The following is a 17,364-nucleotide window of genomic DNA, read 5'->3' as shown; positions in this document are numbered from 1 at the left end:
AATGGAGCTGGCTTAGGTGGCCAGGACCTGTGCCCAAACCTCTCCACCTTGATTCTCAGAATGACCCCTTCTGCCCCCGTCGGGCTCAGGTATTTGGAGCTCGTTGACATGTTCTTCATCCTCCTCCAAGGCCAACCGCACCCTTGTGAACTACGATCCCATGGATGAAATCCAGATTGCTGAGATCAACTCCCAGGTGCGGAGGTACCTGGAGGGGACACTGGACGAGATTGATGTAAGGAGCATCTCCTTGGGACCACCATGCCCAGTGGCCTGGGTCTCCCTATCCTGGGCATACCCCCACTTGTGCTGTGCTGGCCTTAGAACCTTACACTGAGTGGGTGCAGTGGGTGTCGGGTGGGTGGTGCTGGACCCCTGGCCTCGGCCCCTGCAGCCCACTGAAGCCTCAGCATCCATGTTTAGGGTTACAAGGATGGGTGTGCCCCACAGAGTGGCCAGAAGCCTTGACCGGCCCTGACCACACAGGGGGTGGTCCATCACAAGTGCAGGCCCTGGAGCCAGGCTGCCCTGAATCACGTCCCAGCTCAGCTGCCTCCTTGCTGAGTGATGTCAGCAAAATGCTTAACCTCGTGGACTTTGGTGGCCACACTTGTACAGTGAGGAGGGAAAGCAAGCTGGAATTAACTGAGCTGTAGGAGCTCAGGTGCTTGGCTGTGCCAGGTGGGGTGAGGCCATTCAAGGATGACGGTCATGCTGGTTTACAAGGCAGACACCCAGGGCCCGAGTTGGAGTAGGCCAAGGAGGAAGAGACGGCAGCCGCATGGGGAAGGGCCCTCAGGAGGAAGGTTGCATTCTTTTTTCACAGTGCAGGCCAGCAAACCCTTCATCAGGGAGCTACGTGACAGACGCCTGCCCATCCCTAGCCTGTCACTGTGGCAGCTACAACTGGCAGGCCTCAGACGATGGAGGGCCAGGCCCTTCTGGCATCGTAACAGTGCTGGTCCTAGACTGACCCTCAGGGGTAATGCTTGTGGTCCCTAGGGCCGAGAGGGAAGCCAATAGCCTTCCCCCAGCCATAGATGTATATGTGTCTGTAACCACACAAAAGTTCATAAGAGAACCTTTCAGCAACAGGAGAGAGCTGAGGACAATACATTTAATTAAAATGTTTTTTCTTAGTATTTTCTTTTTTTTTTTTTTTTAATTTTTTTTTTTCAACGTTTATTTATTTTTGGGACAGAGAGAGACAGAGCATGAACAGGGGAGGGGCAGAGAGAGAGGGAGACACAGAATCGGAAACAGGCTCCAGGCTCCGAGCCATCAGCCCAGAGCCTGACGCGGGGCTCGAACTCCCGGACCGCGAGATCGTGACCTGGCTGAAGTCGGACGCTTAACCGACTGCGCCACCCAGGCGCCCCTTTTCTTAGTATTTTCAAGTACCAGAGACATTCTAATTTTACAGAGATCTTCCCTTAGAAAAGGTCATTTTTATAGCCTCAATAAATACTTAGCTTGAAAACTATTAACCAATTGTTTCTTTGTTCTTGAGGAGAACAGATATGCCATTCTCAAGACAGAGGATCAAAGGGTTAGTCAAGGAGTCCTGGTTTCTCTATGAACAGAGACATACCCTGTGCTGTGCTGCCAGAGGCCTAACCTCTGCCTTGCTCTCTTCCCTCCAGATAATCAACCTCAGACAGATCCAGGAGGTGTTCAACCAGTTCCGGGTGGTTCTGAGGTAAGGGACCCTCCCCACCCACTGGATTCCTACATCAGGCTGCCATTTTCATTTCCCGTGGTCAGCTCATGGCCTCTATGTGCACTGCCTTGTCTCTCGTGGGTGAAGAGCCAGATCAGAGTTCTTGGGGTGTGCCCAGGCCCCTGAGCTCTCAAATCCTCCAGCCCTTCCCTTCCCCTGGGGGAAGCGGGGAGGACAGACATCTATTTAAGGACAACACAGAGAGGAGTCCCTGGTAGTCCCTGGTAGATGTTTCTTGAGTTCATTAACTCAACAGGAGGTCCTTAAGGAGTGCCGGCCCTGAGTGCCCTGAGCATGGCCAGAGCAGGGCATCGTGAATGCTCCCTGCTCCCCACCCCCACCTCAAGAGGCATTTGTGGTTTATATGGGTGCAGGCATACCTGTAAACTGAGTGGCTTATGCTGGGTGGATCACAGAAGTGGGTCACGCAATTCCAAAGGGCCCTTTTTAAATAATTTTTAAATGTTTATTTATTTTTGAGAGAGAGAGAGAGAGGGAGCTTGAGTGGTGGAGGGGCAGCAAGAGACAGAGACACAGAATCCGAAACAGGCTCCAGACTCTGAGCTGTCACACAGAGCTCGATGTGAGGCTTGAACTCACGGACCGTGAGATCATGACCTGAGCTGAAGTCGGACACTTAATCAAGTGAGCCACCCAGGCACCCCCCAAAGGGCCTTTAAAGATAGCACCTAGGAAAGCATGGTCCTGAGGCAGGCTTACAGTCCTTGTTAAAGTTATCTTGGAGCAGAAGTGCCTGGCAAGCAAGGGTGGCCATTACAAATTTGGGAGGCTGGACAATAGATGTGTGCACTGAGAAATCGGGATGTGGCATGAACTTGTTTTGTCTGGTCTGGTTCATGAGGAGGGTGTGGTTCCATCAGAGGGGGGCCACACCCACATGAGTTCTACCTCCAGTACTTGGTTCTTGCTCCAGAGGGTTCAGCATGGCCCCAGGTGTCAGGTGTTCTCTCATTCTCTCTCTCAAGCCAACAGGAACAGGAAGTGGAATCTGCTTTGCGCAGGAAGTATACCCTCATAGATAAGAATGACTTTGCAGCCATTTCTGCGGTCCAGAAGGTATGCATGGTTGCTTCTTGTTGACAGCATTCATGTCAGATGTTTCCATCCCCAGACATTTTCAGAAGCAGCAAGTGTTCCACATTAAAGCAGATCTAGGGTTGCAACAGGTAAAGGTAACACCAGGATGAGTGTGACCCATGCAAGAGTCTGCCATACAGGAATTCAAAATGGTCTCCAAAATTAGAGACATGACCACAGACAAGACCAGTTCCTGGAGTCACGTTGGCAACAGGACTCGAGATTCTCGGTATGGCGTGGTGTTGATGTGGAAAGTGGACATTTGGTAGAATGGCCAGAGATAGTGCTGTTGGGGGCAGCTTGAAGTCAGCGGCACTGGAGACAGCTATCTTGGTGTGTGGGGTCAACGTGCCCACCAGAGCACGCATGCACTTGGGTCCCCCACAGGCCAGAACCCTTCAACTAACTCCTTGCCCTGTGGCTGGCCTCTTCCAGGCAGGGCTTGTGGACGTTGATGGCCACCTAGTAGGTGAGCCTGATGGACAAGGCTTTGGACTCGGGGTCACCCCTTTCTCTGCCAAACCTGGGAAGAAATCCAAGTCCAAGAAGACATTCAAAGAGCAGCTCAGGTGAGTAACCTTCCTGCTGCTCTACCTGCTCAACACCTGGCCCTCCTTGGCTGGTGAAAGAAGAGAGTAGCTAAGCTAGTGTCTTAGCTACTGGCTGGTCACAGTTGCTCCCATTACTGCCAGTACTAGCAGTATCCGCGGGACTCAGGTTGGGCTGGTTACCTCTTGTCCACACAGCGACCCCATGAGGTGGGCATTAATGTCTCCATTTTACTGATGTGGAAACCAAGGCCCAGGGGTGTGGTCCAAGGCCACAACACTGATGAGTGGTAGAGTAGAAGAGAGAGGCCAGGCTAGCACTCCCCACTTTAGTACTGCACGCGGAAACCACCTGTGACCCAGCTGCCTGGTGCTCATGTCACCTAAAAACCACAGTTCACCTTTCAGGCAAGGATCATTTGTGTACGCAAGGCTCACTTAATGAGACACTCTCCCTGGGAGATGCTGGTAGCAGTGGACAAAGAGCATAGGCTCTAGGAAGCGCCTTTCACCCTTGTGTGAGGCATGACAGCCTCTCTGTGCTTCCATTTTCTGGTCCCTAAGTTGGGACTCATAATGGTAGCATCAAAATCACGGGGGTTGTGAAGATGTGGGTGAATGCAGTCCCCGTACCTAGAAAGTACACAGTGGGAATGTGTTGTTGTTGTTACTATCACTTGGTAAAGGACACAGTCCAAAGCTGATTGTGCAAAACCATCACATGCAGGACAGGAGTCAGGTAGCGGGGGTTGCCGAGGCCTCTCACATCCTCCTGATGATTCAGGCCTGCTCAGACGTGCCTCTCTGAGAAGGAGGACCCTGGGCACCGTCACTCGGAGGGGGAGGGCAGCTACCTTCCTGGGAGCTGGTGTGGGCACCCATGTAGGTGGGAGAATGCAGAACTCATGGGCTGGTCAAGGTATCAGGGCAGACATGTCTTGCTTTACCTTCGGTCCCCAGACCTAACCTGGATGGGGGCTCTGCCACTCCTTCCCAGGGGTGCCTGTGTGATAAGTGCCTCAATGGCCAGGATATTCCCAGGAGCCTGTGGCCCACCCCACAGGTGCACCTGCTTCCAGACCTGGAGACTGCCATTTTCCCAGGTGTCTCCTGCTGAGGCTGCTGAAGGGAGGGCTACTTGTTCTGATGAGGAGGAGAAGAATGCTCTCATCTTCCTATCCATAGGGTCTTACTCTTTGCGTTTGGGCCCACATGTATGATCTAAATAAGACTGAGTGGGATGGGGCTTCTGATATAAGAGGGTTTGGAAAGGTCACTCTCCTCAGCACCAGAGACACCTTACTGCCCATGACTAAGCCTGGGGTCTTCCTGCCTTCTCCTCCTAGCTCCTCAGCAAGAAAGGAAGGTGCCAGCAGCCCTGTGAGTGGCAAGGAGTTGGATGTCTCTACGTCCAAGACCCAGCTGACCCCATCCTCCAAGGAGGGGGATGTCAAAGACATGACTATACGGGAACGGGAGACCTCCAGCATTGAGCCCCTTCCTTCGGACTCCCCAAAGGAGGAATTACGCCCACCCAGGTGACCCTCTAATGGTAGTTCCTGCTCCAGATCTTTCAAAACCAGAATGTGATCCTCAACATGTGAATAGTGCCTGTAGATACATGAGATACAACAGGGGATAACAGGCAAAGACTAGGAGTACAATCCAAAAAGAAGTAACAAAACAAAAAAAAAAAAAGAAGAAGAAGAAGTAACATGATGGCTTATACACATGCAAAATGGTCCCGCCTCAGGACTCCTCCAAGATACGCAGTTACACATGGAATCATTTTAGACCCTTCAAATAGCCATTATTTAAATAAAAATTTTTAGGGGCACCTGGGTGGCTCAGTCAGTTGAGCGTCTGACTTCAGCTCAAGTCATGATTTCATGGTTTGTGAGTTTGAGCCCCACATCAGGCTCTCTGCTATCACTGCAGAGCCCGCTCGGTTGCTCTGTCCCTCTTGCTCTCTACCATTCCCTTGCTCATGCTCTGTCTCTCTAGAAACTAAATAAGCATTAAAAAAAATTTTTTTTTTTAAATAACTAATGCATTTAAAAGGCCCCTCAGAGTGCTTGGGTGGCTCAGTCAGTGTCTGACTCATGATCTCAGCTCAGGTCTTGATCTCAGGGTCATGAGTTCAAGCCCCATGTTGGGCTCCATGCTGGGTTTGAAGCCTACTTAAAGACAAAGAAAAAAAAAGGCACCAAATTCTCAAGGTATGAGACCCCTTCCTCTGGCTACCCAGTTTCTCTCCCTGGTGAGTCAGTCATTGAGTGTTCAGTAATCCGTCCTGAGGAAATAATTAGAGATGTGCACAAAGATTTGTGCAAACAGATGTTCATTGCACCATCAATTTAAAAAGGTGACAACAGTTTTTTTGTGAAATACCTTCAGGAGCTAATGTGATGGCAAAGGCACTAAATGAGTTATTATCTCTGCCCTTGGGATGTACAAGGATGTGCATGAAGAATTTTTTCCCCAGCAGGTGAACAGTTCTAAGCACTCAGAAGTTGGAAGTACTGGACAGTGAATACTGTCTTGAGTCTACATTTAACATATTACTATACCTATTTCATCACACATCCATCTTTCTCTCCATCCCTCTTATTTAAAAAAAATTTTTTTTAACATTTATGCATTTTTGAGAGTGAGAGAGACAGAGTGTGAGCAGGGGAGGGGCAGAGAGAGAGGGAGACACAGAATCCGAAGCAGGCTCCTGTCTCTGAGCTGTCAGCACAGAGCCTGACGTAGCGCTCAAACTCATGGACCACAAGATCATGACCTGAGCTGAAGTCGGACGCCTAACTCACTGAGCCACCCAGTCACCCAATCCCTCTTATTTTTTCGATGCATTTCATAGGAAGTTGCAGACGATCTGCTTCTCCCTGCCCCAGCACTTCAAATTATATCTTGTTAACCAGAGTTCTCGGGGCTCCTTATAACATGAAAGAATGGTTCTGTGAATGATGTAAGATGTAAAATTACATCTACTGTGTGACCTCAAACATTAAAAAAACTTTAATTATTTATTTATTTTTATTTTAGAGAGAGAGGGAGAGAACATGTGTGAGCGGGGGAGAGGAGCAGAGGGTGAGAGAGAATCCCAAGCAGGCTCCATGCTCAGCATGGAGCCTGAGATGGGGCTTGATCCCACGAGCCTGGGATCATGACCTGAGCCGAAATCAAGAGTCAGATGCTCAACTGACTGAGCCACCCAAGTGCTCCTCAAACATTAAAAAAATTATCGAAGAGGGGCGCCTGGGTGGCGCAGTCGGTTAAGCATCCGACTTCAGCCAGGTCACGATCTCGCGGTCTGGGAGTTCGAGCCCCGCGTCGGGCTCTGGGCTGATGGCTCAGAGCCTGGAGCCTGTTTCCGATTCTGTGTCTCCCTCTCTCTCTGCCCCTCCCCCATTCATGCTCTGTCTCTCTCTGTCCCAAAAATAAATAAACGTTGAAAAAAAAATTAAAAAAAAAAAAATTATCGAAGAGATCCCTGAAGTAGAGACACCACAGTGTAATTGCTAATAGGCAGTGAGTGGTTTTTTGCTTTGTTTTCTGTTTTTTACACTTTTCCTTGCTGTCCTCACTTTCTGCAATGGTCATGTGTCCTTGCTTGCTGAGTGAGACAGACACAGGTGAGCGGTTCCCACACAGGGTAGCTCCAGTGCAGGATAGGTGGTGCCTGGGAGTTTCGGCCTTCTGCCCACAGAAGCCCCGGCGAAGAGAGGCCAAGTGCCTCTAGGCTCTAAGACCCTGCCCCACTTTCTCCTTCCCCTCCCCCTCTGTCTTCAGGCCCAGTACCCCACCCCCCAAACCCGTGGCCTTCGAGGACTTTAAGAATGAGCGAGGCAGTGAGATCAACCGCATCTTCAAAGAGAACAAATCCATCTTGAATGAGCGGAGGAAAAGGGCCAGCGAGACCACACAGCGCATCAATGCCATCAAGCGGGAGATGGATGTGACCAAGGAGGCACTAAATTTCCAGAAGTCACTCCGGGAGAAACAAGGTAAATATGATGGGAAGATAGTGGGGTGGGGGGTGGCTGTGGGAGCTGAACATCCTGCGCTAAATGGGGCAGCCCTGGGTACTGGAGGACTCAGATGGGAGGGGGCCGCAGGGCATGTTGGGGTGCAGTCTTCACCCCTGGGTCACATGGCTCTAGTCAGCCCTGGGAATCACAGGGTCCTTCCCTGTCAGTCAGCTTCTGCCTGTGGGCCCCCCCCATTATTTTGTTATCTCAGACCTAGGTGCTTCTCCCAGTGGAGAAGCAGGCCTTGGGCTTATAGAGGCTTCCCCAGGAAAATGGGCAGCTGGTGTCCCCCACAAGGCCCCGAGATCCTGGTGTGGTCTCCTTACTACCCAGGGTAGTCTGACTGACATGAGGGTGCTGGTCAAGACACAGGAAACTGAGGAAGGAAAGAGAATATGGATACCAGAGAGCCTGGGGATTCATTGTCACTAGGACCATTCCTTATGCCAAACCCTCAACACCCAATGCTGGCCTGGCAAAATCTCATCCCCTAAGCCAGGCGGTATGGGGGGCCCTCAGGCTCAGAAAGCAGGGACCTTACTGTGAGGAGGGTGCTCACCTGGTTACCCTGACCTGGTGCCCTTGTCACAGTGGCAGACACTGCCCACACCTGCACTGTGGGCCAGGGACCCTCAAGCTTGAGTATTCAGAGAACTCCTCTGGGAGGGCTAGTCAAACACAGGTTCCCAGGCCTGGACTGCTGGTTCTAACTCAGGAGATCTGGAGCAAGGCTCAGAACCTGCATTTTAATGAGTAACCATCCTGACTCTGAGGCCAGAGGTTCAGAAACCACATCTTTGTTCACATTCCTGGCTTGGTCCCATTGTCCTTTCAGCAGGGCACAGCAGAGGTTACTGGGCTTTATCTTGCTAAATCACAACCTTTTTCCAGGTGGTTATCAGTGGGGACATCTCTAGATGTCATCTGTTTTATTTCTGCAGGCCAGGTGGATCATGTCACAGTGAGACACGTACCTTGCTCATTTACTTCTCAGAGGGCACCTCCAAATTCTTGAGGCCACTCTGCTCACACCCTACAGAGCAACTGTCACACACTATTCCAGAGGGCAAAGCCTCCAAGGATCTGGGGACAGGGAAGGGCTGGTGACGGTGGCTCTCATGCCCCCGCCCAGAAGCTCCAGGTGCCCCCAGAGCCAAGTACTTCTTTGTCTCTTCTGCCCACACCTTCTTTGAATGTACAATTTCTTATTACATATTTACATACCTTAAATAATATATACTCATGCTGTGCTGACATATCATCTATGCCTAAATATACCTGAAAACAGATGTTTTTAAAGGATGAGATGAAGAATAAATAAACAGTATTTTAACATATTTTAGGGGCACCTGGGTGGCTCAGTCAGTTGGGCGTCCAGCTTCGGCTCAGGTCATGATCTCATGGCTCGTGAGTTCAAGCCCCGCATCGTGCTCTGTGCTGACAGCTCAGAGCCTGGAGCCTGCTTCATGTTCTATGTCTACCTCTCTTTCTGCCCCTCCCCTGCTCATGCTGTCTCTCTCTGTCTCTCAAAAATAAATAAACATTATAAAAATAAAAATAAAATATTTTAAATTAGGGGCACCTGGGTGGCTCAGTTAAGCATCCAACTCTCGATTTCAGCTCAGGTCATAACCTAACAGTCGTGACATTGAGCCCTAAGTTGGGCTCTGTGCTAGGCATGGAGCCCACTTAGGATTCTCTCTCCATCTCTCTCTCTCTCTATCCCTCCCCCGCTCATGCATGCACCCTTTCTCCCAAAATCAATAAACATTAAAAAAATTACATTCAATTGATTAAAAAAATAGTAAAATAAAATACTTACAATTTTATCTGTCAGAGGCACCTGGGTGGCTCAGTTGGTTTAAGCATCCATCTGTTGATTTTGGCTCCGGTCATGATCTCATGGTTCGTGGGTTTGAGCCCTGCATCCGGCTCTGCACTGATGGCACAGAGTCTGTTTAGAATTCTCTCTCTCTCACTCTTTCTCTGCTCCCCCTCATGGTCCTGAACTCTCTCTCAAAATAAATAAACTTATAAATAAATAAATACATAAATAAATAAATAAATAAATAAATAAATAAATAAATAAATAAATTTTATCTATCAGTACCAAAGAAAACATTTTTGCTCTTACCCCCAACATCACTTGTTTTCCCATTGGTTGTTAAAATACCAAATAAAATACTTTTATCTTGAGGAAATAGATCAACTGAATTCATTTTTTGATTCATTTTGATTGATAGCCACTTATTGGCCCAGAAGGTCAGCAAATTTGGCATGTTGATTAGTGTTTTGTGAAAGAAAAATGAAAAATCATTTTAATTTAAAAAAAATGTTTATTTTGAGAGACAGAGAATGTGCAAGCAAGGTACGGGCAGAGGGAGAGGGAGAGAGAGAGAATCCCAAGCAGGCTCCATGCTGTCAGCGCAGACCCCGACACGGGGCTCTATCCCATGAACTGTGAGATCATGACCCGAGCCATAACCAAGAGTGGGATGCTTAACTGACTGAGCCACCCAGGTGCCCCTGAAAAATCATTTTAGGTTGAAGTGTTTTCCTTGCAGATAATCAGAGAACCCCCCTCCCCCGCAGTGGGACACAGGGTGTTCACAGTCCCTCCCCATGTCAACAGAATACTGTAAAGACTCTGTGAAATAGAATACTGTAAAGACTTTATAAAGGATTTGTGTCTGTCACAGTGACCACACTGGGGACTGCCCACAGTACACGGACCAGGTCAGTCCACACTGTACCCTCCAACTCCAGACTCCTTGAATTGGGACCAATTCAAGGTCCCAGTTGCCTTTCCATATGTGGTGTCTGTGACAGCGTCTTAACTTTTCTGCAGTAAACCTCAGCGGAAGGGCACCTGGAGACTGCCTCGCACACCCCTGCCACACACCTCAGTCGCACGCAGGACTCACTCTCCAGGGGTCCTGGGGTGGAAGCCCCACACTCCCTGGTGGGGGGGGGGTTGACATGATGCCTATGTTGAGCTTTCAAGGTGCTGTGGGCAGTGGCAGTGGCTGAGGTGCGTGACTCCACAGACCATGTTATGTTGTCTTAACTCAGCAACCCTCGTCAACTGACAGACCTTCGAAGGTCATGCAGAGACCGTGAGTAGAGCTGACGAACAGCGCAACTGACCCCTCTCCTCCTGGAGCTTCTGACAGCCACTCGACATGATACAGATTTACAGCCACTGTTATTAATAGGGAACCTTGCCCAAGTGCTGGCAGTTCATGTATATAGCTTACAAAAAAGGAAAACATCCATTTAATCCAGGTGCTTACTAAATTATCTTTGGCCAGAGGTTTAAGATCAACGTAAGTGTGAAACATGGGCCATCTCTACCCTCTCCTCTGCCACCCCTCTTGTTCTTTTTTTTTTTTTTTTAATGTTTATTTTTTGAGAGAGAGAGAGAGAGAGACAGGGCATGAGCGGGGGAGCGGCAGAGAGGGAGAGAGGGAGACACAGAATCTGAAGCAGGCTCCAGGCTCCGAGCTGTCAGCACAGAGCCCAAGGCGGGGCTTGAACCCAGGGACTGTGAGACCATGACCTGAGCCGAAGTCGGATGCATAACCGACTGAGGCACTCAGGCACCCCCACCTGTTCTTAAAGGTGCCAGTGTGGCCCCTCTGGCCTGAGTTCCCTCTTCCACATATGTCCTGGTCGCCTGGCAAGTCCAGGTGCTTTGTCCACCCGCACACCACACCCCAGCCTTTCCTCTGGTTTCTGGTCTTCAGGCTTTGCCAGCACTTTGTTCTGTCCTTCCAGAATACCTTCCTCCCCACACCCCAAGTGAGCACCTCATTCTCTGACTCCTGTGTCCCTGCAGGTGAGTATGAGAACAAGGGGCTGATGATCATCGATGAGGAGGAATTCCTGCTGATCCTGAAGCTCAAAGACCTCAAGAAGCAGTACCGTACTGAGTATCAGGACTTGCGAGACCTCAGGGCAGAGATCCAGTACTGCCAGCACTTGGTGGATCAGTGTCGTCACCGCCTGCTCACAGGTGTGCCATTTGGGAAGGTCGGCTGGCCACCTGAGGTCCTGGGAGACAGAGGGCAAGACCACAACCTGGGTTCTAGAAGTGGCTTCAGAGCGTCTCTCTGACAGAGGCTGGGGCTGGACAGGGGCTTCAGAAGTGTTTCCAAGAGGGGCGCCTGGGTGGCTCTGTCAGTTTTTGGCTCAGGTCATGATCTCGCAATTCATGAATTTGAGCCTCTCATCAGTGGGGGGCCTGTTTGGGATTCTCTCCCTCCCTCTTTCTAAACAAACAAACAAACAAACTTAAAAAAAAAAAAACAACACTCTGAGGGCAGGGGAGGGAGATAGGAAAGGGTGAGACCCTGGGACAGGAAGTGAACAGAGGGCGAGCCTGTGACCTGCACACATAGGCTGTAAGTGCTCCCTCAGAGACGCCCCCACAGCTCACAGTGCCGTCTGCCTGCCTGCTTGCAGAATTTGATATCTGGTACAACGAGTCCTTCTTCATCCCCGAGGACCTACAAGTGGCACTGAAGCCAGGCGGCAGCATCCGGCCAGGCATGGTGCCTGTCAGCAGGATCATGTCCCTGGTGAGTGGCACAAGGGCAGGAGTGGGGCTAATGGACGAGCACGGGGTAGTGAGTGCGCAGCGCCCTTCATCCTCTCTTTTCTCCGCGAACATGGCAGTGTACAGGCTGCTCCTGGCCTCGCCCATGGCGGACCCAGGCAAACAGACAGGTATAGGTCTCTCCCCAGGTATCGAGAAGATGGGGACCCAGGAAACATCACTTGCTGCCGTCACCTCTCTGGGGCGGCTCATCCTGCCCCGAAGGCAGTTGCAGAGTGTCTGGCAAACTTGGGGCTGGGGGTCGTGAGCTACCTTGCGCAGGGGTTTGCCAACCCTGCGAGGGGCTGCCCTGATGCCCCCCACAGGCCGTGTCAGGGTCGATCTCGACAGTGCCAGGCTGAAGGGACTGTACTGAGTTGAGCCTCTTATAGGGAGAAGATGCCCAGGACAAGTTCAGCCAGCTGCAGCAGGTACTGCTGCCCGAGGGCCCTGACTCCGTCGCCTTCTACAATGCCAAAGTCAAGACAGAACAGAAGGTAACTTGGGGGTTCATGTCTCCAGGAAGGTGAGGCCTCGGGGGCCACATTACTGGGACACCCAAGATCACACTTCCTACTTTGAAAAGACAAAGAAGGGGGCGCCTGGGTGGCGCAGTCGGTTAAGCGTCCGACTTCAGCCAGGTCACGATCTCGCGCTCCGTGAGTTCGAGCCCCGCGTCGGGCTCTGGGCTGATGGCTCAGAGCCTGGAGCCTGTTTCTGATTCTGTGTCTCCCTCTCTCTCTGCCCCTCCCCCATTCATGCTCTGTCTCTCTCTGTTCCCCCCCCCCAAAAAAATAAAAAAAAAAACATTGAAAAAAAATTAAAAAAAAAAAAGAAAAGACAAAGAAGGAATATGCCAGCCGCGGGAAATACAGAGTCACCTGGAGTCACTGGGATCTCCTGCTGACACCAGAGTCCTGGGAACCAATAGGAGCCCCACAGACCATGGCCAGGCCTGGACATGGCTATTGGGAGCTAAGCTGGTCCACGTGTGGTTCGTAGCCCAGGACAGGGTCTGCCTGCTGGGGACAATGTCTCCATGGGGACCATGAAGAGGAGGCAGGGGACAGAGGACCACATGCAGCTGAGGCAAAGCTAGACCAGGTATTGGCCATGGGGTGGGCCTGCACTCTCCTCCCTGAGCAGCTTGGGCTGGAGCAGAAGGGTTCAGTCTACTGAGGCTCAGTCTGGAGCCAGAACACAGAGGGCCTGTGTGCTGTGTACTTCTCTGTGCCCACAGGCTCCTATACGCAAGTGGCAGGTGCACATGGGGGACTGCTTAAGAGAGCTCATCATGTAAGATACATAAATACAGGGCACCTGGGTGGCTCAGCTGGTTAAGTGTCTGACTAGATTTTAGCTCAGGTCAAGATCCCAGGGTTGAGGGATCGAGCCCTGTGTTGGGCTCCACATCCAGTGTGGAACCTGCTTAAGATTCTCTCTCTCTCTCTCTCTCTCTCTCTCTCTCTCTCTTTTTCACCAGCCCCAGTGCCCCTCCCCTGCTCACACTCTTTCTCTCTGTCAAATATATATATATATATATATATATATATATATATATATACACACACACACAAAATATAAGTACAAATACCCAGTCCCCATCCATCCAGTTCCCACCAACCCGCTCTGACAGGGAAACACTGTCACTTGTTTCTACTGTTCCCCTTGCACATTGTGCTATATCTTGGCTTTTTGCACTTAACAGTGTATCCTGAAGATCATTCTGTGTCAACTCATAGCTGCTTGTTTTCTTTTTCTTTTTTTTTTATAGCTGTATAGTGGTACTCCATTGTGAGGATGTATCAAAATTTATTTAACCCATCTCATATTGAGGAACATTTAGGTGATTCCATTTCTTTACAATACAAATATTGTTGTGATGTTAACCTTGTAGAAATGTGAATTCACATATGAGTGAATATATGTGAGAGAGAAGTTTGTAGAAGTGAATTTCTTGGTCACAAAGACGTATACTTTTTTTTTTTGAGAGTGCCTGTGCAAGCTAGGGAGGGGCAGAGGGAGAGGAAGAGAGAGAATTTTAAACAGGCTCCACACTCAGTGCAGAGCCCAACACAGTGCTCGATCTCATGATCTGAGCTGAAATCAAGTCAGGCGCTCAACTGACTGAGCCATCCAGGCACCCCAAGGACATGTGTACTTTTTTCAAACTTTTTTTTTTTTTTTTTTTACATTTATTTATTTTGGAGAGACAGAGAGAGACAGAGCACAAGTGGGGGAGGGGCAGAGAGAGAGGGAGACACAGAATCTGAAGCAGGCTCCAGGCTCTGAGCCTTCAGCACAGAGCCTGACGCGGGGCTTGAACCCACAAATCATGAGGTCATGACCTGAGCAGAAGTCAGATGCTTAACCGACTAAGCCACCCAGGTACCCTAGGACATGTGTACTTTTTTTTTTTATTATTATTATTTTTTAACGTTGATTTATTTTTGAGACAGAGAGAGACAGAGCATCAACAGGGGAGGGTCAGAGAGAGGGAGACACAGATTCTGAAACAGGCTCCAGCCTCTGAGCTGTCAGCACTGATCCTGACGTGGGGCTCGAACTCACAAACCCTGAGATCATGACCTGAGCTGAAGTCGGCCGCTTAACCAACTGAGCCACCCAGGCGCCCCAGGACATGTGTACTTTTTTTTTTTTTTTCAATATATGAAATTTATTGTCAAATTGGTTTCCAACGTTTATTTATTTTTGGGACAGAGAGAGACAGAGCATGAACGGGGGAGGGGCAGAGAGAGAGGGAGACACAGAATCGGAAACAGGCTCCAGGCTCTGAGCCATCAGCCCAGAGCCTGACGCGGGGCTCGAACTCACGGACCGCGAGATCGTGACCTGGTTGAAGTCGGACGCTTAACCGACTGCGCCACCCAGGCGCCCCGTCCAATTGGTTTCCATACAACACCCAGTGCTCATCCCAAAAGGTGCCCTCCTCAATACCCTTCACCCACCCTCCCCTCCCTCCCACCCCCCATCAACCCTCAGTTTGTTCTCAGTTTTTAACAGTCTCTTATGCTTTGGCTCTCTCCCACTCTAACCTCTTTTTTTTTTTTTTTTCCCTTCCCTTCCCCCATGGGCTTCTGTTAAGTTTCTCAAGATCCACATAAGAGTGAAACCATATGGTATCTGTCTTTCTCTGTATGGCTTATTTCACTTAGCATCACACTCTCCAGTTCCATCCACGTTGCTACAAAAGGCCATATTTCATTCTTTCTCATTGCACGTAGTATTCCATTGTGTATATAAACCACAATTTCTTTATCCATTCATCAATTGATGGACATTTAGGCTCTTTCCACAATTTGGCTATTGTTGAGAGTGCTGCTATAAACATTGGGGTACAAGTGCCCCTATGCATCAGTACTCCTGTATCCCTTGGGTAAATTCCTAGCAGTGCTATTGCTGGGTCATAGGGTAGGTCTATTTTTAATTTTCTGAGGAACCTCCACACTGCTTTCCAGAGCGGCTACACCAATTTGCATTCCCACCAACAGTGCAAGAGGGTTCACATTTCTCCACATCCTCTCCAGCATCTATAGTCTCCTGATTTGTTCATTTTGGCCACTCTGACTGGCGTGAGGTGATATCTGAGTGTGGTTTTGGTTTGTATTTCCCTGATAAAGAGCGACGTTGAACATCTTTTCATGTGCCTGTTGGCCATCCGGATGTCTTCTTTAGAGAAGAGGACATGTGTACTTTTAATGGACGGTGCCAAATTGCCTGCCTAGAGCTGGACCCATCTGTACCCCCACAGCCTCACTACAAGATGTATTATCCTGCTTTTTGTTTTTTTTTTCCAGTCTAAAAGGTGAAAAATGGTCTCTCGGGTATTCTATTTTACATTTCTCTTATTATGAGTGAAGTTGAGCTTCTCCTCATATATTTAAGGGCCATTTTATTTTCTTTTCCTATAAATTGCCTGTTCATATTTTTGCCTATTTTTTTTTAATTTTTGAGAGAGAGAGAGAGAGAGAGAGAGAGAGGTGAGGGAGGGGCAGAGAGAGAGAAGGAGACACAGAATCTGAAGTAGGCTCCAGGCTGAGAGCTGTCAGCACACAGCCCAATGAGGGGCTCAAACTCATGAACCATGATATGACCTGAGCCAAAGTCAGATACTTAACCGACTGAGCCACCCAGGCGCCCCTATTTTTCTATTGTATATTGGTCTTTATTCTTATTAATTTGTGGGAAGTCTTGATATACTGGGGAGATTGGCTCTTTATGATATGAATTGAAAATATTTTTCCCTGTTTGTCATTTGTCTTTATCTATTTTTTTGTAGTTATTCTGTTGATTTTTATGAAATCAAGTGTATTAGTCTTTTCTTACTTGGCTTCTGGATTTTGTGTCATAATTAAGTCCTCTCCTTATTGAATTCATTCTCTTTACACTTATAGTTAAGCTGACATCTGTACTGACTTGTTAGATTGCAGATTCAGACGTAGCATGTCTAGGGTGGAGCCTGAGATTCCACATTTCTAATAAGGCTCAGATGATGCCCATGCTGCTCGTCCGAGATCACACTTTGAGTAGCAGGCCACAGAGCTCATCTGCAGGAAACAGCCTCCGGCTCCTCTCCCTCCAGGCCTCTCTCTGTCCCTGAGCTTCTTCCTGAGGTCTACTCCTTCCCCTATCTGTTCTTCCCACTCACTTCTCGATTTTAGCCCCAGTCTTTGCCCCCAGTCTGGCTATTTTCTAAGACTTCCCAGCTCCAATGTCCAGTATATCACCTGACTACTTACTTTGTGTCTCTCCAGAGGGAAAGCCTAGATGACTCTTCTTGGGTTAAATGTATATTCCTGGCCTAATTAGTGGTGGTTTGGAGCAGGTTCCCCTGCCCACTCCAGCTGCCTGGTCCAATTCCCTCAGCAGAAGAGAGGATGGGAGCTAAATTTAGCCATTTAGCTTTGTGCTGTGATCATCAAGCTTTATTAACCCTGGCCCCTGGAGGGATGCCCAGATCAGTGGACAGAGCCCTGCCTCTCTGAAAAAGTTTGCTGGAACACAACCACTTTGGCTGGGGAAGGAGACCCTGGCCAAGCTGTCCCCCTTGACCCCACTACCTGACTCCAAAGAGCTCACTCGGTGAAGATCTCTCTGTGGGGAGGCAGGGCTCTCCCAGAGCATTTGGGAGAGAATTGAGTAGGGGCAAGTAGGCCTAGATAGCCCAGCCTCAAAGATCATTTGACTGTGACCACCATGTAGGGATTTCCTGCTTTGGCCATAAAGAGGCCTGCCCCTGCTGGGCTCAGTGGAGGGGGCACGTGGTATGAGGCAGGGGTCCAACTTTATTCTCTTGCAGGTGGATATCCAGTTTTCCCAGTGCCAATTGTTGAAAAAAATTCATTC

At 49.4% G+C, this 17,364-nt stretch overlaps 1 protein-coding gene and 1 long non-coding RNA gene across 14 annotated transcripts in view; one reads left to right on the top strand and one right to left on the bottom strand.

Annotated features, from left to right (window-relative positions):
- The window catches only part of LOC121011135 (uncharacterized), a 56,670-nt gene that overhangs the window by 27,080 nt on the left and 12,226 nt on the right, over positions 1–17,364 (bottom strand). The gene's annotated exons all lie outside the window — the stretch shown is intronic.
- KIF9 (kinesin family member 9) overlaps positions 1–17,364 on the top strand; it is a 55,690-nt gene that overhangs the window by 31,322 nt on the left and 7,004 nt on the right. For all 12 annotated transcript variants that reach the window (XM_040445180.1, XM_040445176.1, XM_040445174.1 and 9 more), the window contains 9 exons: positions 131–235; positions 1,644–1,699; positions 2,707–2,797; positions 3,254–3,387; positions 4,713–4,904; positions 7,162–7,376; positions 11,239–11,415; positions 11,865–11,980; positions 12,390–12,494. In XM_040445180.1, the coding sequence (XP_040301114.1) occupies positions 131–235; positions 1,644–1,699; positions 2,707–2,797; positions 3,254–3,387; positions 4,713–4,904; positions 7,162–7,376; positions 11,239–11,415; positions 11,865–11,980; positions 12,390–12,494 (1,191 nt within the window). The remainder of the gene's footprint in view (positions 1–130; positions 236–1,643; positions 1,700–2,706; positions 2,798–3,253; positions 3,388–4,712; positions 4,905–7,161; positions 7,377–11,238; positions 11,416–11,864; positions 11,981–12,389; positions 12,495–17,364) is intronic.

The sequence above is a fragment of the Herpailurus yagouaroundi genome, unplaced genomic scaffold, assembly GCF_014898765.1.
Source record: "Herpailurus yagouaroundi ecotype Mexico unplaced genomic scaffold, PumYag 193, whole genome shotgun sequence".
NCBI classification, from domain to species: domain Eukaryota; kingdom Metazoa; phylum Chordata; class Mammalia; order Carnivora; family Felidae; genus Herpailurus; species Herpailurus yagouaroundi.
Note: the sequence above shows the minus strand (reverse complement) of the source record. Positions and strands in the feature narration are given on the sequence as shown.